Here is a 20494-nt window from a genome sequence, read left to right as displayed (position 1 = left end):
CCTGGGTCGTCCTTTGCTTCCTCATCCGCGCTGACCCCTCTTTCGATTTCAAATATTTCAAACAGGTCATTTGACGGCTGCCGTGGAACTACAAAAGAGAAGAAACCAATGGTTGGTTGTTTTTTTATGAGACCTTGCAATGATCCCGCATCTTTAGCAAGAGCAAGGAAAAAACCTATGCATCTCATTTCATTTTCTATGAAGAGCAATACAATTTGTGTGCAGAGATTTGTTCTCCAACATTAATCTGGATATAAATGAAAGACATCATTTTTCAAAAGTTTTTAAAATTCTAAGCAAGAATAAGTTAATGGGCCAGGTTATGGCTCGTCTGAGCCCTGAGTTTGGATCCCTACCCCACATGTATAAAGCTGAGGCAGGAAAACACACCCATAACTCCAGTGCTGTGGGGGCAGAGACAGGAGGATCCCCAAAATCATTTGGCCTCTCTGCCTAGCCAGACAGAGCTTCTGGTTTGGTGAGAGACTCGATCTCAAAAAAAAAAAAAACAAAAAACCAAGGGGAAGATAGTTGCTTGCCGATCTTTGCTGCTAAAGCTACCCACTGTTCTCACTGCTGGTGTCGCTGCTGCTGTTGTTGAGTTTTAACTCAAAGGTGCAGCTCTGCCTTCTTTCAGATCTACCTCCATGCCGCAATGTAAAAGGCTTGGCTTTATCTTCTCATCCCCGACCTCCAGCCAGCGGCTGTGGAAATGTACAGCTTGCCTGCCTGGTTATTTCTCTCTCAGCCTCTCATAAAACTGTCCTTGAGCTTCAAAAAAAAAAAGAAAGAAAGAAAGAAAAAAAAAAAAACGAACGAATAAACAAAAATGAAGTGGGTAGTAACAAAAAAGACACCCATGTTGACCTCTGGTTTCTCCATACATACACATATGAACATATATGCACACACATTGAACACATACATATACCACACACACACAGACACACAGACAAGGGGAGGAAAATAAGTATTCATGTGAAAATATGCTATGAAATAACTTCAAATTTTTAGCTAAAATTGTCAAGTTCCTCTCTGTGAAAGACACAGTAGTGAATAGTTTGCTGGTTTCTTGCAGCATGTCTGTCCCTCAAAGGAGCTCTGTACAGTAATGTACACTAGTTCACACCGATTTCCACAGCCTTCCTGATCTCAGCAGGTTCCCCAGCTCCTGTAAGCTCCAATATAGGAGGCTTCCTGGTAAGTACTGGCCATCCACACAACAAAATACACACCCTTGCCCAAGCATGCCAACCATTTCCACACCCCTGGTATTGATCCTCTTCTTCCTACTCATTAACCTGAACAAGCACCCCCTCTTCCTTTCAGGCTGAGCATAAATCTCAGAGAACCCTGAAAACTTTCCGACCCTTGGTAGAATTATATTCTTCTCCACTGCTCACCAGTAGTCCCGTTTGCATATTTCCTTCCTATGCATTTGTAAGGAGCTCAAGTCTCTCTCTCTCTCACACACACACACACACACACACACACACACTATCTCTCTGCTAGTCTCTGAGGTCCTCAATGGCATCTATCACATCCGACTCACATGGCATTTCCAGGGCTCAACCTGGTGATCACTAAACCCATGTTCTCTGTCAACACGCTTCATCAAATGTCACCAGTGGGTTAGAGCTTAAGGATGCAATTCAAGAGGACCGATTCAATTAAACCCTTGTTTAAGCATCAATGCGATGTATATTTGATTTTTAACCCAACGCCAATCCCCGTGGTGGGCACCGAGGAGACAGCAAGGAGAGTAAAGAAGATCAACAAGCTTGAAGTTTAATGGCAGACACTGACATCACACATGGAGATAAATGGACATTGAAAGCTTTGAGAAGGGGCAGGAAAGAAAAAAAAATGCCCGAAGATGCCTTGAAGAACAGCTGGGTCATAGAGCAGAGAAAGCCCAGTGAAAGCTGTGGTCAGGAGGGGAATTCCTGACCAGAGGCCAGGGAGTCCTTACTCCCTTCTCCTGCCAGAAATTTAATTAATACTTTATTTTTATAAGACAAGGAATAAAAGACATAGCCTACCACAAAACTGATGACATTCAGACAGGTTTCCCCCCTGTAGTTATGTTACTATTGCTAGCCAGGACTTTTAAAACTGACAGTCTTGGACTATTTGCAACTGTATTTAGCTCAGTACATCTGGACTGTTCCCCTGCTTTTGTTTCAAAAGTCAAAACGGAAGTGCCTTCCTATTTCACAGGCCACACACCACACACACGCTGTCAGGTATGACGGAATCCAAGCTAAGGCAGAAGATGGATGTGGGTAGATGGTCCCTGGGGCTGCTGAATGACTGACAGCAATTATACCCAATGACAGCTTTCCTTTCCTCACTTCAGCCTCTTAGAGAACACCTTCCTTCTTGCCTACAACATTCTAGGTAAATGTGCTTCATTTCCCATGACATTAAAACTTGAGAACACAATTGTGTGTTTGTTCTCCTCTTCAGTAACATAAATCACTCTGAAATGGACAAGCTCAACCCCTGTGGCGTAGAGTCTGAGGGCATTATGACTGTTCTGCCACCCCACCCCCATGAAGGCCTGTCCAATGGCATTTGCTTGTCTCCTGACGTGCCCGGGTGCTCTGACACAGGAGGCTGTTTTCTCAAGGAAGAGCGGGAGGTTTTCTCCAGACAGAACCATGTAACCTGAAAGGGAAAGAGGCAGAACTTTCCAGGCCAAAAGCACAGAGCCATCATTTATCAAAAGATGATGCTTTGGGCACACAGTGATATCGAGAGCGCCACGGGACCTGGATAAAGAGAAAGGGACAGGATGAAGCGTTTGCAAAAGAGCACTAGCAAAGCCTCAGATGGCTCTGGAAGACCAGACAACTCCAACAATTATCTAATTAACAGTGATGATCACGGATACACATTTCCCAAGGATTTACCCACCTGATGTGATCAGCGCCCATCTATGCTTACAGCGAGCGCTGTGTGCTCCGCTCTGATCCCTGCCAGGCTATTGCCTTTCCTCAGCACCTCAGTGTGGTGGCTCACTAAGAAGATCACTTTGAAGGGTCAACAGAGGGTAGAGTACACGCCTGATATATGTAATCGTGTGTGAAAGTCTCATCTGAAATACGCATGGAAACTTGAAACACTTTAATGTGTCTCAACAACACATTAAAAATGTTTTTTAAAGACTAGAAAATAGGCTCATCAGGAATACACTAATAATGTGGTAGTCTGAGCCGGGCGGTGGTGGCGCACACCTTTAATCCCAGCACTCGGGAGGCAGAGACAGGCGGATTTCTGAGTTCGAGGCCAGCCTGGTCTACAGAGTGAGTTCCAGGACAGCCAGGACTACACGGAGAAACCCTGTCTTGAAAAACCAAAAAAAAATAAAATAAAAAAAAATAAATAAAATAATAATGTGGTAGCCTGAACATTGAAAATTAAGTGACTTTTATCTTTGCTGATTTGTTCAGTCTTTTAAAATTTTATATTTTGAGGTGTTAAAAGGAAAGTTTTAATATGAACAACCCCTACGTGATCTGGAGAAGGAGGTGTTTGTAAGGACATCGATACACAGCAGCTATACATCTGATGTTTGCATCCTGATCAAAGGGCTCTGGATAGTCTTGATGTCTGATGTAATCTAGGTTATAAAACTGAAATGTCTGTGAAATCCGAATGCTTTCTTTGATTCAAGGGAGCAATCTTAATGAATGTAGAAAATACTAATTAAAATATCTGAGAACAGATGAGCAGCGATTTACACATGTTTTCCACTACTCTTCCTTGCTTGATACCTTGGTTAGTAGTCACTTTCGATAAGCAGAAACATATCTGATACTTTCTTAGAACCAGAATGGTATAATAACGATTAAAAAGAATAAAAGATGGTAACAAGTGTTCCTGTCTGTTCATTTCCTTTCCTTCAAAGTTCCCCACTCACTGGGTAATACGTCAAAATGCAGAGTCCACGAGGTGCAGGGCCCTGGAAAGCACCAGGAAATCATCAAATGTATCCTTCTCCTACCTTCATCCATATCCTTCTCCTACCTTCATCCATATCCTTCTCCTACCTTCATCCATATCCTTCTCCTACCTTCATCCATATCCTTCTCCTGAGGCAAAGTAGGACACAATGAGGTTTTAATGGAAGAGGTGCTTAAGTGTGGGTATGGCACGTAAAGCCTGACAAAGCTCACCCAGGAAGGGGAGATGCTGAAGCTCTCTGAGAAGTGAGCTTTGTATTAAGATCTGAAGGAAGAGTTTCATGATCGAAGGCCCCGGAGAATAAAAGGGTGAACCCCCAGTCAGCCGAAGAGGTTGGGGGAGAGGCAGAGCACAAGAAGAAAAGCTCCAAACGGAACTGCAACTGCACAATGACTGTTTAAAGCCTTGCTGAAATGTTGGATTTTTATCTTGATAGAAATCAGACACTCAAAGAGTTTGACAGTGGTGCCTAGGGAAGGTTTACCTGGTAAAATCATCACACTGCTGTAGCTTAGAGACTCGAAAGGAGGAAGGTAGGAACAGAAAGCATTTATGACTAGCCACATTTACTATAAAGAATGTGCACATGCTAAAAAGCGTTCTCCAAAAATTTTCTGACATTATTCCATATTGTACCAACAAAAATATTCTTATGGTGTAGTGGTAGACGACTTTAATCCCAACACTTGGGAGGCAGAGGGGAGCAAATCAGTATAAGTTCAAGGCCAGTGTGGCCTATATAGGGGGTTACAAGCCATCCAGGCTACATAGTGAGGCCCAGTCTAAAAATGGATGGATGGATGGATGGATGGATGGATGGATGGATGGATCAATCTTGATTATTGTAGATAGATGGATGGATAGATAGATAGATAGATAGATAGATAGATAGATAGATAGATTCAATCTTGCCTGTTATTTCTAACTACAATCTGTATAAATAAAATAAGGTACTAACCCCAGATATGGAGACTGTGGGATACTGATGATATTAATCCCAAATGATAACAGTTGTGAGGTATAGAGGGTACTAAGCCCAATGAAGACTAAGGGATGTATGTGTGATTGCAGCAGGCTAAGGACACAGGACTCTCCCACAATGGCTACAGAGTCCTGGTGCCCATCAGGAAAAAAGCAACTGGGAGAAGAAGCTGTCCTCACAAAAACTGCTGTCCCAGTCTATTGTGTGCAGTCTCTCCAGGACTGTGACCATATCCACATATAGTCTATATTGATGAATACGATTTCTCAAGCAGTCATCTGCAGTTTTTACCCAGTAAAACCTCAAGAGTAAACACAGAGAAGAAGATGTAAATATAACTGCACATACCTCCCACTGCCAAGCTGCTTGCAAACCTGTCAGCCTTCTTCCTCAAAGGCAGGTTTTCATACTCAGGTTCTGTTTAAGGTGGTTTGTATGACATTGTCCAGGCCAGTTTATTGTTGGACTAAAGATAACATATAACCCCTGTCTTGAATTCTTTCTATGCTTAGAGGTTTGCTGCACTGAAGCGAGAGGTCTGGATATATCTAACTCTATTCTATCCTCATGTCTTCTAGATGGGGGAAAACCCACCTAGATATTTTAAAAGACAACCGGGTGGAAAATGGAAATGAACGGTAAAGGCTTTATGGGATAGTATTCTTTCCTCTCCCTCCTGCTCCCACTTCAAACGTAGAACACACTAAGCAGAGAGAAGAAAATTAAAAAAAAAAATCAGAAACCAGTTTCCAATTTCCTTATTCTTATTCAAGAAATATCTCAGGCAAATGTTGGTTACTCGACACAAGAACAGGGCTGCTGAGCCCCTGCAGAAACTGCCAGCACTTTATCCCATAAGGTGGACCTGCAAGTCAGAAGACAGCCTAAGAACAATGAACAGAACTAGTAAAACTTACCTCCCTGGTGAAAGCTGAACACAGGCCCAGCTGCTCAGCAATGAGCCTGTTGTGGCGGCGACAGACCCCAACTCCTCCATAGACTGCGTGTGACTTTTAGAAAGTTTCGGAGGAACTCAAAGGCACTGCCCAGGGAACTCCTAAGAAGACCGAGACTCTAAATCTTGGTTCTTCACTAAGGATGGTTTTAAGAATCAAGAGAATATCCCACAGGCTTGGTCCTCCTGCCCTCTTTTAAACCAAAGCAAACCATAAAGGCTAGGCTGGTGTGCACCATAAAGGCTAGGTTCCTCCAGGCCAGTGTGCACACCACACAGGTGCTGAGAAAAGGCCCAGCACGGCTCCTTGAACTGAGCATAGCACACCTGAATATAAAGCCCACCTACTGTACGAGAGAGGTGTGGCCCACTCATCCAAACCATCAATCAAAAAAGGAAGGGGAGCTTCTATGTCTGCTACCTCATCAAACCTTTGATTTAAGCTTGCCATCTGGACAGATTCATCTCCAGGAGACAACTGTCATTATACCCACCGTGAAGAAGGTGGGTGTGTGGCCTCTAGTTTAACATCTGCTTAACTTCGCATGTGCTATGAACACCTGATCTATACACAAAGCCCACACAAAGCAGCTCGCTTCCATCTTCATCTTCTCTGCTCACACTTGTAAATCAAATCAATTTGGGTTGAAAAGACAGCGTAGGCTAAAAACAGCATTAAAACTGTAGTGAACCATAATAAAAAGCATCAAAATAAAGTTTCGTCATCACTAGAATATATGGCTTCTCTTGTGAATAATTAGGAAAGGCTATTATTACAATCCAAATGAATCCAGCATCAGTGGTCATAGAAACAGCTAATGTTCCTATGTGGCAATCGCTGTGACATGTGGTTTGCACAGACCTTCCCATCTAACTCACAAAGCTGCCCAGTGAAGTGCATACAACAACTACCCCAATGATCCAACGCAGAAACGGATGGAAGAATTTGGCAACGTGTCCCAAACACAATCCTTTTAACTATAACAATTGTTCATGGAGCTTTTAACATTTCTGATCTCCAACCCAGGACACATCGTTCACAAAGAACTCAATTTATACTTTCTAAGAGGAGCCATTTTTTTCTTCACCACTCACTGCAGAATCCTATTAAAATACAAATCAAAAAATCTTAAAAATTCTCAGAATCAATAGCACCAGACCCTGACCTGTGTGCAGCAGCAACATGATTCTCTAAATAACTGGCAGAGATTGAATCTTCGGGAGATGTTAGCGTGATCCTGGGGCTTCTGCAGGTCTCATAGTCCTAGGACCTTCTCACCCCTCTGCTGAAACAATCAGCACCCAGATGAGAAGAGAGACTGAAATATGTCCATGGCTTAAAATGTTGGGATCTACAGACTACAAAATCAGTAGAAGAGAAATAATGGAAAGACAAAACAAAACAAAAACTCCAGGGACAGCATGGTGCCACAGGGTAGCGCTCAGAAGGACAGGAGCGATTTTCCATTTCCTGTTTGCTATCTGGGTATCCAACCCATTCGCCTGTTCGGCAGCAACAAGACTGGTTTTCAGACACAGTCATTTATAAAAGAATGCAGCAGAGGTGAATTACATTTTATTCTATAATCGTGAGCCTATAACACCTTTCTCTTTGTTTTATACAGTATGGATGGTCATTGTCTATTTTGCAATTATTGTTATTTTGAACATCCTACATCTGGCTAATTCTGTATTTAGGCAAGACGTGGCTCTGTTGGATAGAGATTGCCACTGGGCCACACAATTTGGCCTGCAAATATAGCAACAGCATACCTGTGAGTGTGTGAAAAATGCAGTCTGAGATCCTTTCCTATCCTCATTGAATTAGCATCTTTATTTTAATAAGACCAGCATATAATCTGTAAACACTGCAGACCCGAGACAGTGTGGAAGAGTGTATACACACCAGAGGAACCCTAAGTGAGTATTCTAGTTTATTCTAGTTCAACCTGAATTCTGAAAACACTTCTTTTGGGGAAAAATATGTGTGCTGGCCCAATTGATACTCTATTCATTTAGTAATTTGAATCTTTTGGCTGAAACTGGTCAGTTATGGCGCATTCTATTCTGAAGACCTTTTTGGAGGAGTTAGAAGTTAATAAAACCCATAATAGATTTTGGAAAACTAGAAATGTTTCAGATGAAACTGGCATGATTAAGAACCAGAACTCCCTGGGGTATTTTCTCAAAACGACAACCCCATTTTTCACTCTTCCTTGGGGAGAGCAGAAGTCTATTACCACCACCCTCTTCCTAAGGAGGCATCGTTACAGTAAATCATGGTTATCCTTAATGACGACAATGGAGAATTTAAAAATCACTGCATGGGGATAACGAGCAGGCAATGAAAACCATCCCAAGCACCAGGAATATCGTATAGCTGTGGTTATTACTTGGGAATTTCTTTCTTCCTGACTTTCATATACATCCGAACATATGGAGGCATATATTTTTATATCCAATTGGGGTAAAATGGTCTCTATGTATTTTTGCATTTACTTTTTCAGTTAACATATTTTAAACATGGATATTTTCCCAAGTAGCATTTAAAATGAATGTGTCTTTCTGGTATACTGTTAGATCAGGATGCATGCTCCTGCAACTTCTTCTGCTAAGACCTTTATCGTCGTTGCTCTTACGTAGCTCTTACCTTCCTACCTCTGTGGACAGAAGGGTCTTGCTTTTGTGTTTAGTCCCCGTTTTCTAGGGATCTCCTGTATCCAGATAGGCACACTAGCATTTCAATCTGTTTCTCTGCTCGTGTCTGCTCAGTACAGGATTCTCTCCATCAGACTATGTAAGAACGGCCTCATTAGTCTCAATGCAAGCTACTTAGTCAGGACTCTTGGTTATTGTGGTGAGTGGTCTCCATACTGCCTAGTTCAGCCAAGACCTGACCAGAAAACTGGTGGCAGAGAATTCTAATCCTATGAGTGAAATGATCCCCTAGTTAAATCTATCGGAAGACGTTACACTCTGTAGGACGCTTCCCCTAGAGATTTACAGGGACATTAGCACATTAAAGGTTTGAGGAGCTGGACAGCTGACACACCTTGATAGCAGAGCTAAACCTGGTATTTCTTAATGTATTTGACTTCAGAACTTGCATAACGTTTCAGGTAGCTAATGGCCTATGAAACACACTTAGAGAAACACTGCTTTGACCCAGTGATGGAAGAACAACAATGTCACACTTTGCAGGGACATTAATACAGTTCAAACCAGCCTATTAGCTAGTTTCCAATTAGCTCTGAAAATGCATCTGATTAGCTTTCTAGTCCCATTTAACAAAAAATCTTTAGGATGCCTTATGTAGGCTTAGGTCCTTAGCCTGTAGGTCACGACCACTTTGCCAACCCCTGTCTCCAAAAATATTACCATTATGATTCATAACAGTAGCAAAATTAAAGTTATGAAGCAGAAATGAAAATAATTTTATGGTTGGGGGGTCACCACAACATGAGGAACTGTATCAAAGGGTGACAGCATCAGGAAGTCTGAGAACCACTGCCCTAGATTATTCTTATTGTGAAACAGGTGCTTAATATTTCATATCCTACATGAAAGGTGACTTTTAATATATTTATTCTCCCCACTATGGTTAAGTAAGTAATCATTATTTGTACACTTTTTACCTGAGTTCCCTCTGACCTTGAACTCACTCGGTGGAAAAGAAGGCCTGGGCTATCCATCACCCGTCACGGCAGTAAACAGAGCATTTGAGCAAAGTTGCAAACTCATAAATACCAGTGATAGGAAGCAAAAGCAGGCTTTCTGACTCGGCGTCTTGTAAAAAGCGTCCTGGGGGGAATCCGGTCCAAGTGCTTCAGCCTGCCTTCATCATCTTTTCCTACAATTTATGCTAAGTCTCAACATCAGGCTTAAACCTTAAAAGCATACTGGATGTAGAATTTTCTAGAGCATGTTTCTTGCCAATGGCCATGTTACCCTATATGAGGTAAGAGTAAAACTGTAATCTGAAATAACGGCTCATTTGGAAGGAAGGTGATCACAATCAGGAAGTAGAATTCAGCTGCAACAAGAAACAAAACTCGAACTACTTCGAAAGAGGTGGTTCCTTCCCTGAAGTACTCCTCAAAGTACATGGGAGGTGAGTCTTAAAACAATGACCGAGTGCCATCACCTCTGAGTCTACACAAATATTATGATTTCATAAATCTAGGTGAGGCATAAGGTTGTCTCAGTTCTGAGCTGGGTTATGGGAAGGAAAGTTGGATATAACGGGGGTGACTTAAGCACCCTCATAAGACTATGGCATATAAGAGTAAGACTCTTGGATACTTAAGTAATGTTATTTTCGTAATGTTTCTAGGCCCCAAATTAAAACGCCCAGAGACTATGGTGATTATCACAAAAACCACTTACTTGAAGTTTAAAATAAAAGTTTGCAATTCTGTGTCCTTTCTCCTGTAGCAATAGCACAGGAACAAAATGTTGGTGTTGATGGTACTCTTTGCAAGCCCACGTTGTTTCATAAGCCTTTCTTGCATTAAAAAAAATACGAACTTTTAAACAGACAGACCTTCATAGAATAAAATTCTAAAGTAAATTTCATTTTAACGAACTTGAAGAGCCAGGAAACAGACACATGCTTTGAGATAACTGTTCTCAATGGATAACATCTATATAACATTAACAAAAAGACATTTTTGTTAACATCAATACATTTTACCGTGGAAAGGATCCTTCATTATACAGCACCAGGACCTGATTATGTTTCTAACAATCTGGAAAATATTGTATTTCACAATCACCTAGACTATGGGCGTATGGTAGATTTTGGATATATAAACCAGGAGAGAGAAGACTTGGCCCAGAGGGCACAAGCTCGTGGCGAGACAGAGTGCTGCCTTCCATGTAGTCCTTTTTAAAATAAAATACCTCAGTTGAGCTAAAACTGTACTAACATTTCTTTTTACTTTCACAGTGAATAGATAATTTTTTTTTCCTGAAGAAAAAGCTTAGTAGCTTTCCACTTTTCAGAATATCTGTAATAACCATAAGAAACCAAGTTAAGACAGCTCCACAATCTTCTCCCATGCATGAACCAAACTGAAGAGCAGTCATTGCTGAAGATGAAGGGAGAGTGAACTCCTTCCTGGCAAGGCTATCTGTGGCATGTGACAGCCCTGGCACAGGACCAAAGTGACCTCCTGGGACATTTCCTGAGGATCACACTGTCTCACAGCCGGCGCTCTGAACATTCACCAGAGCTGTGCCCCACCTCCACCCGATTCCTATACCAGGTCTTACTGGTGAGTGTCAACACTATTTTTATATCCTGTATGTGTATCTATATGTGAGGAGAGAAAACATTAAGAAGAGCTCTTTAAAAAGAAAAACTATTAAAAGGAATAACCAGAAAGATGTCCTCTCAATTAGTGTGTATATTTATGCTGCCAAAATTTTATGAACAATAAAGGCAGCAAAATAATGTAAATATCATAATTGGTTGACACATGAGTTAAAAAATCACATTATATAATGATCACTAAGAGATGGGACAATACAAAGGAGGGAAGAGAGAGAACACAGAGAGAAAATTCTAAAAACCAGTTTAAAAAAACAGATATGCACATATGACATGTATATTTTGAGAGCTACCATGTAATTCTCCTAAAACTTAGGCAGATTTTCTAAAAAATGCACAACCACAATAGAATGAATCTCAACATTCCTCTCAATGGACAACAACCAAAAAGAAACAAACAAAAAAAGGCTGATAATCTTATGTAGGCAAAAGCCACCTTCATCTTCTCTTGTGAAGAACAACTGTCACAGGGGGCCAGGGAGATGGTTCAGTCAGTACAGTGCTCAAGTCCAACCCCTGGAAACTGGGTTGAAAATACAGAGCTAGGCCTGGTAATGTACGTTTGTAGACACCAGTGCACCGGAGAGTCAGACAGAAATGGGTCCCTGTACCTTGATAGCTAGCCTACTGGGCAATTCCAGACCAATGAGAGACCCTGTCTCACAAGACAAAAGTGGTTGACTGTACCTAAGAAATAACACCCTAAGTTGTCCTGCGATTTCCATATGCACACATACTCAAGTGGATGTACACTGGCACACACGTGTATACACACATACACACACACACATAAACAAATTACAAGCATCAGTTTCTATTTATGTCAAAGAAAGTATACAGTGACATTTTAGCTCCATCATGGGGAAAAAAAGCATCGAGTAAACTGGTAATGAATAAAAGTCAAAGGAGGTACGCATAACGACTGCACAGTGAGCCAATCAGAAGTGAACTGCAGCCGGGCAAGCCAATCAGAAGTGAACTGCAGCCGGGCAAGCCAATCAGAAGTGAACTGCAGCCGGGCAAGCCAATCAGAAGTGAACTGCAGCCGGGCAAGCCAATCAGAAGTGAACTGCAGCCGGGCACGCGAACAGACACAGAGTAGACAGTATGCCTACTCCGATCTTAGTCTGGGGATGAGAGAAGAATCTTCTCTTCCCCACTCGCCCGTCCCCACTGAGGGTTCTACCCTCTGCTCTGCACCTGTGAAGGGCAAGGAGTCCTAAATGTGACCCATCTCCATGCCACACCAGCTAACAGCCAGTATGAGGGGAGATGCTCAGCCCCCCACCCCCACCCCCATGTAACCCTCCAGTTGACTGTCTTTACTGCTTCCGGCTCCTGTGTTCTCTTTTCTCTACTTCCTTTAGCTAGAATGCCTCTCCTCCCTCAAACCCTCTGGCCAGTTTCACTTAGGGATCCAAAAAGTCGCATAGCACAAATCTGACCCCTTCATTCCACTCCTTTAACAGTCTACAGGAATCCCACTCACTGACACAGTTTATCTAACACAGTCTGTTGCCCCCAAAGGATGCTCAAAATTCTTCCCTGAATGAATGGACAGCTAGGTTAAAAGTTAAATACCATTAGGCATAGTAAGTTTCCCACACTTGAACACTATCATGTGGGAATCCCCACAGTGGACTGATCTGTGCTCTACTACTTGATGTTTGTAAGAGTCCTCCCCACCTACGCACATTCCTCCCTATGCCCAGTCATACTGACTCTTCACACGGCTTTCTATCATGCATCAATCACCATGAATGGGCCTTAAACAGCTAACTCTTTTTAGCAGTTGAGTTTACCAAAAATATTGCCTAGGGTTGAACGCCATCTTAAAGGGTCTATTAAAAGATGATAATAAAGGCTGAAGAGATGGCTTGGTGGCTAGTAGCAGTCATTGTTCTTGCAACGAACCCAGGTTTGATTCCCCGCACACACATGGTGGCTCACAACCAACTGCAGTTCCAGTTCTCGGAAATCCAGCGCTGGCATGGCCAGGGTACACATTACATATGTGAAGGCAAAACACTCATCCACCTAACATACAATACATAGAGCTTTAAAGAGATAATAATTTGTGCGACTTACTGAACACATCTCCTCTGGGTTTCTGAGGATCCGTCTGTATCCTGTTGTCAACCGTAATTACTCGTGTAGTGGTACTGGTAGCAGGTGCTATAGTGGTGGGGCTGGGAGATGGCCTTTCTGGGGTTGGTGGTAGTGGAGTTGTTCTGGGCTCTGTCGGGAGGGGTGGTGGAGGTGGTGGAGTAGGCTGTGGTGTTGGGTTTGGTGTAGGTCTTGTTGTTGGCTTGGAAGTAGGCCTGTTGGTAATGATAGGAGGAATATATGGTGTCTTCAGGGGCCACCTCGTACTCCCAGCATCAGGAATCCTGTTAGCATGTCCTCCATCGCCCTTTGAGATTGTACCATTTCTTTCTGGCACATGGATTGGACCTGAAGGTTCAATCATGACTTTGGGTATATCTGAAAAAAGAAATAAAAAAAATGAAAATTAGCATGAAGATATTTCTCTCTAAAAACTGCAACAGGAAAGTGCAATCAAAACACATACACAGAAACACCTCATGGTAATTGAGCCCTATTTTCCACATTTATTGTCTTGTGTATAAGAAGTCACACTGTTTTCTGAATAACAAATGTGTATGTGTTAGGATACATGCAAAAATATATTGCTGTTTCTATAATGAATATGTATTATTTGACGCACAAAAAATGTTTTCAATATTTATAAAGCAGTAGCAACAGAAATCAGTATTTTCCCAAAATACGGAAAGATCACACTTTTGTGAGAAATGCAGTCTGTGCTGTGTCCCCGCCTGCCTGTGTGTTATGTAACTGTGCTCAGAAATCTACAAGCTAGGCAGAGACCTTCCTCACCTAGACTTTAGAGGTTGTAACTTACATAAAAAATTAGTCTTAGAGTTGACTGTTCTTCACATTTGGTAAGTTATATTTGCTTTCTAAAGTGACATTTTTCTGAAGTTAAAAAAAATTATCTGTGGAATATTTCCCACTGATAATCTTCACCAAAAAGAATCAATATTTAAGCTGCCCTGAATGATAGCCTCTAGAGTAGGAATGTCTTCATGACACTTCAACAGCCCTTCAGTCCACAGGATTTTATGCCCTGTGATTTTTCAGTAAATATTTTACTCAGGAAATTTTAAAAAATTATCTAGTGTTAGATGAAACGTGTGGCAAATTATGGCCTTTGGTTTGTCAACCTTTCATCTTCAAGAGCATGCATTTCTCTTGTTTATCTGGTAACCCACTACTCCAAAGATAACTTAGGAAAATCTAAAAGCAAAGCAGTTTTAAATGTAGAGAAAATAAACATTGGAATTATTTGCAGTAGTAGAGTTAAGAGGCACCAAACCAAAATAAAGAAACATGTAGAATATATCCAGATATCACAATGCAATGCTAACAATGGTTTTTATTTCCGATTCAACAAGCTCTAATTCCCAAAGAGGGCTCCATCTTTTTTCCTAGCCGAAAGGAAGCAGCCCCCCTAGACTTTACTCAGGAAATTCTAAAGATTTTAAAATTAGAATGTTTTAGAGTGTTTTTTTAAAATGTTTTTTAAAGTTACCCAATAGTTGATTTTATTGTTTATAGAATACCAGGCTTATATTAGTAGGTTTGAAAAATCACGCCTTCAATAACCAATTGTGTCCCTCATCTTCCTTGGCAATGGCCTTTATGTGACCCCCTATTCCCTGAGGAAATGAGAGCAGGAGGGGGCGTTACTCACACACACAGTTCAGTCCATCCCCCTCGTATCCATCTCTACATTGGCACTTGTAGGACCCATGTATGTTGTAACACCGGGCATAGCTGCTACACTGGTGCTGTCCAAGAGAGCACTCGTCGATGTCTGCAGAGGTAACAATGGTGACATGAAACAGCATTACAGAGGTCCCCAGAAAATGGCAGAGAACAGAAAAGTACCCGTGGCTCCAGAATGACTGGTGGGTTAAGGTGACATTTCCCCTCCCCTGTCCCTGTTCAGCTGTGACCACAGCTGGAGACTTCTCAACGCTACAGGAAGAAATAGTACACAAGGAAGGGAGGCTTCATTACCGTGGCACTGATATTTGCCTCCAATGTACATGAGGTCGAAACCAGTGTGACACTTGCAGATGTAGCTCCCAAACGTGTTGACACACTGTCTAAATCGAGGGCAGGAGACTCTTCCAGTCGCACATTCATCAATATCTAGAAACACACGTTAATCACGTCTTAGGAAGAGCAAAGATGGGAGCTTGTTATAACTGGTATCCCCCTGGCTACCCCGGCATCACACTCCACATTGGAACATCCCCAAAACAAAAAATTCCACACCTCCAGGTTTCACCTCAACCTCCTAAACTGAATTCTTCTGTGCTCACAACCAACAGCAGTAGATACGACACCGTCTACTTAGTTGCTTCAACTAAGCATGCGCGCTAAACCTTTGGCTTACAACTCCTAAACCACCACCAAGTCCTGTTATTTCTACCTCTAAAAGACTGCTGGAACCTGCATAGCACCGTCAACCTCCCCATTCCTACCCAGCATCCCTCGCTTTAGACTGAGACAAAGAAGTCTGGGAACTGGACTGCCAATCTTATCTCCTCCAGTCATTTCACCTCTATGCAGGCTCTTTAAATTTATTTTAAATTTTATTTTCTATGTACACTGTTTTGTCTGCATGTAGATGTGTGTACCATGTGCATGGCCCATGCCTATGGAGGCCAGAGACGGTTGGATGCCCTGGGACTGAAGTTACAGACTGTTGTAAGCTGCATTGTGAATGAATCCTGGAAGATGAGCCCGTGTGCTCTCAGCCAGTTGCCTCTCCAGTCCCTTGGCATGTTCGTTCTGTAGCTAATGGCCCAGGTCTAACTTTAGGAATCCCCTATGGATGATTTTCTAAGACAGGCCCTTTTGTTTCTCTTACTATCTTGTGCTAGCACTTAGCAGGGCCAGTAATTTTATTGATTATTATTAATGTTTTGTCTTCTCCCATAGGAAGTCACTTCTTTAAGGACCAAATCCTCATGTGCTTTGCCCGAGGCTATGCAGCCAACATAACAGTGTCTTGAATACAACAGCTGCTTAGTAAATGGGTCTTAATTAGTGACTAGCTCCATGCAGGAGACTCCACTTAGCTCTTTTGAACTTTTGGAACACATGAGCTCACTCGCTATTTGCAATGGTCTTGTGTAGTGTTATTCATATTTTAAAGAAAGGGAGGCCCAAGCTCAAAGAAAGGAAGTTCTTTTCCTAGCTAAGGTTACATAGCTAGTCTGCAGCTCAGCCAGGTTGAGAGAGTCCAAACTCTGCCATGATCTAAACTGCCATCTCAATGTTGTGGGAAAATGCTATGCCCTGTGGTGCAGCCCGTGTAATGCCGTAGCCTTGGTGACATGCTCAGCTCCATTGCTCTCTTCCTTCTGGGCTACAGAAACTGAGATCCAGTTTTCCTGAACCCAGTGCTCTGTTTCCTGCAGGGTTTTTGCACATTTGGATGGATTCCTCCATCTCATGCTTCTTCCTGCCCTTTGGATTTCAAAAATAAGATTGTGTTGGTCCATTCACAGGAATCTAAAATACCTGATATCTCCAGGAAGGCAGCTACATGCCTGACTACGTAACTGCCTTTTCCCTTATCCCTTTGACTGCCTTTCTCACCCCACAGCATCTCCTCAGAATGCTTCCCGAATGCACTCACCCACACAGGTCCTCCCATCGGGAGCTAGCTGCAGGCCAGGGGATGGACACTGACATCGGACCTGTCCTTTGACCACGTCACAGCCATACTGACAGTTTGCCATGGAACACGATAGGGCACCTGGGAAGAGAGTGGGTGAGTGGCTGCCTCCAGGAGGAAGAAAACATCTGTAACTCATGTACTTCTCTCACGTGTCCAGCAATAGGTGTCAGTGATTCAACAATAGGGAGTCAATGAACCAGCCCTCCAAGAAGGGCGAAGCAGGGTGGGAAGATGCTCTGGGACCATGGAATGATTGAAAAGTAGCCCCGCCCCATCATCCCCTTTGATGCTTTGGAAGGATTGATAGGTAGAGATAAAGCTTTCTCTGACACATACTGTTCAGGTCAAACTGAGGAGTGTCTCCAGATGACTTGAGTTAAGGGATCTTCCTAACCAAAATACCAAACTAACTGTCTCAGCTCCATATTCAAACCCCCTATAGGACAAAAGAAGATTCCCTATAGAGCCCCACAGTGTTAGGGGACTCTGGAACCATGAGTCAAATGCAACTAAAATATATTTTCATCAACTCAAAGTTCCAGGGATATGTCTGTGTAGCACTAAATAAAATTAGGTACTATCATTTTCTATACACAATTCAAATAAATCCGGCCACTACTTGTTGATTATAATAGAAACGTAAATTTTCAGCCTACAGAGACCTTTAGGGTAGTGACCATCTTAGAAACACATCCCAGTGATAACAGAGAACATCACACAATTCTCTCTGATAAAGATACACATGAAATGGACCCTCTTAGGCCTGGGGATGTACCTCAGTTGGGAGAATGCTTGCCTAGCCTGCATGAAGGCTTGCTTTAACTCTAGCAATTTATAAGACCAACTGTGGCTGTGCATGCCAATAATCTCAGAACTCGGGAGGTGGAAGAAAGACAACCAGCCATTCAAGACCATTCCTATATATATATATATATATATATATATATATATATATATATATCATGTTATATATATATATATCATGTTCAAGGCTAGCCTGGGATATATGAGATCCTATTTATAAAAATAATAATAATAATGTTTTCCTGATGTTATATTCATTTCCACTTAAAACAGTTTTTTTTTGATAATTCTTAAATCATCTTATAAAAATGATCTGAGAAATATTTTTGAACAGACCGGATAAATTCTCTCTAAGCAATGCCCCAGTGATCATTAAAATTCTTTTACATGGAGAACACAGGGAAAAACACGCTGAGAAAAACAGAAAATGTGATTCCTGCTCCAGATACAATTTATAAACCCATTTAATGTTGGCCTGCACAATAAGAAGAATGTCATGTATATAAATGTGCACCTCTGGTTTTGATCTTTAGTTCCTCGGGCGTGCACACAAACACGCTCACACATCCTGTTGAGTGGAGATGAAGAGGCAGCCTCCCCAGAGGCAGGCTACCAAAGCATGTCAGAAATCAAGCCCAGAGCACTTAGAGAACAGTTAAGATTCTTGACATACTTGAGCAGGACCCGTCTGGCAGCAGCATGTATCCGTTGAGGCAGTAGCACTTGTAGCTGCCGAACGTGTTCATGCACCTGTGCTTACAGGGCCGAGGCTTCAGGCCACACTCGTTTAAATCTGCGAACAGTGAGGGGTTAAATCAGAGACATCACAGCCTCAGCTCTGCTGGGAAATGTTCAAAACACCCCTCAGTGGAGAAGATGAGGGCAAAAATGGGTCAAGACAGTGAAAGCATCACTTTGGTGACAGATAAAAGTCCATGCGTATCATCCTAACTCGAATCCTACATTGGGGGCCCCCAGAGGCTGCTTGGGACTTTATGGATCTCTGAGCCTTAGGGACAGTTGGGAGCATTCTCCTCACAGACCTGTAATTCTAATTACAGACCTGTCTGTAATTCCTACAAAGAGCAGCATGCTCTCTTGTCTGTAGGGTGCTCTGTTGTCTGCGTGACTGCTACTAAGCTCACAGTACCTGCGCTCTGTCATTAGAGCCACTCTCGATAATGGATTCTATTAAAAAGGATACTACATGACACGTTTCACTTCATAGAGAATGTGCCAATGTTAAAACATCAGAATGAGCTGACCTGGTCAAAGGGCAGCTATGTTTTCAGAAGGGAAAAACCCTGCAGGGATCAGACTGACTGATTCTGTTTGTTTGTTTGTTTGTTTGTTTGTTTTCTTGTTCAACTTAGTAGATGCTATACTGACTTCAGAGTAAAGAAAATTCAGCTCCCTGCACACTAGTCCACTCAGTCACAAAACAAGATTTTAAAGCTTTTCAACACGTTTTCCTTCATGTGGCAGTTAAGAGGAGCATGTGGGAGCACTAAGGGACAAAACATCATTATGTATTTTATGTTTATTGGCTTAAGTATCAATGGGAAATTAATGAATTCCACAATATAAAAGTTTTTGCAACACAATTTGTACACTGCCTCAAGTGAACATAAAATTCGCAATGACATAAAACAATGAAATAGTAATGCCCATAATATAGACCTCATTAAAAAGAAATGTGACCACATGCTCACTTTGTCTGGAAACAGCGGCATAAGTGCCCGATTAGCATAATTTAGTGATCAATTTATCCATATCACTGAATAAAAATACAGATAGTATAGCTAGCTACCAAGCCGTTTCCTAATCTAATCAAAGTTAAATCTGACTGCTCCTTTCCCAGAGGTCTGTGATAATTTCACTGAAACATCCAGTTATACCATGTTTTAAAGTCACCAAATAAATATTACACCTCAAAATATTTTTCATATTAACGGACTTTCCAACTTGGTCTTTTTTCTGCCCTTACCACAGTGCAAGCATATTGGCAGCAGGGCAGATTCTAGAAAGGTTAGATAAACACAGCAAATGTCATTTCCTATGTTTTCTTCAGTTTTTTGTTTTTATTGTCTCTTGCCCAGTCAAAGGTTTTCAAAACAGAACCACATTTTAAGTGTTTAAAAAAAGAATCCCTCTTCATAGAACGTGCTGTGTAGATTGTTGTATCAAAAAAGTAGACTTCTCTCTCCGTTGAAAGCTGCAGGAACAAGCGTGGCTGCCTGAGGTGAAATTCTCCTGCCTGTTCATACTCTTTTTGCCTTGTATTTAAAACCGTATTAATCATTTGCATCAGGAAACTCTTTCTTAGCTCCTAAAAGTTTTCTCCTCCTAAAAGTTTTCTCCTCATCCTTTACATCAATCCTGCCAGTTCACACTGGCCTTCATGGCTCCCGGGAGACAACCTATGAAGTACTTATAAAGCTGACTGTAAGAGAGAATCTTATTTCAAACGCCACAGAGTAGAGTAAGATATGACTCTGTATTTCGGGAGAAGGCTATTGATGGCTTTTTAGAGTGTCAATTAAGATTCCCTAGTTTATTTTTAGAGAGCAACAGAAACTTCTGGTGGTTTCTTACGGGAACCAGCAGCTGTTTACAACCAGGGCAAGCTCACAAGCCAGGAGTATTTGATGCCAGTGGGAGTCTCTCTGACAC

At 41.9% G+C, this 20494-nt stretch overlaps 1 protein-coding gene across 5 annotated transcripts in view; it reads right to left on the bottom strand.

Annotated features, from left to right (window-relative positions):
• The window catches only part of Npnt (nephronectin), a 69011-nt gene that overhangs the window by 9898 nt on the left and 38619 nt on the right, over positions 1-20494 (bottom strand). For all 5 annotated transcript variants that reach the window (XM_021157580.3, XM_021157581.3, XM_021157582.3 and 2 more), the window contains 6 exons: positions 18495-18614; positions 16976-17095; positions 15343-15477; positions 15014-15136; positions 13327-13722; positions 2-88 (listed from right to left, as the gene is read on the bottom strand). In XM_021157580.3, the coding sequence (XP_021013239.1) occupies positions 2-88; positions 13327-13722; positions 15014-15136; positions 15343-15477; positions 16976-17095; positions 18495-18614 (981 nt within the window). The remainder of the gene's footprint in view (position 1; positions 89-13326; positions 13723-15013; positions 15137-15342; positions 15478-16975; positions 17096-18494; positions 18615-20494) is intronic.

Source organism: Mus caroli, unplaced genomic scaffold (assembly GCF_978045245.1).
Source record: "Mus caroli unplaced genomic scaffold, Mus_caroli_1 scaffold_3, whole genome shotgun sequence".
NCBI classification, from domain to species: Eukaryota; Metazoa; Chordata; class Mammalia; order Rodentia; family Muridae; genus Mus; species Mus caroli.
The sequence above is the reverse complement of the archived record's forward strand: the minus strand, read 5'-3'. Positions and strand labels throughout refer to the sequence as shown.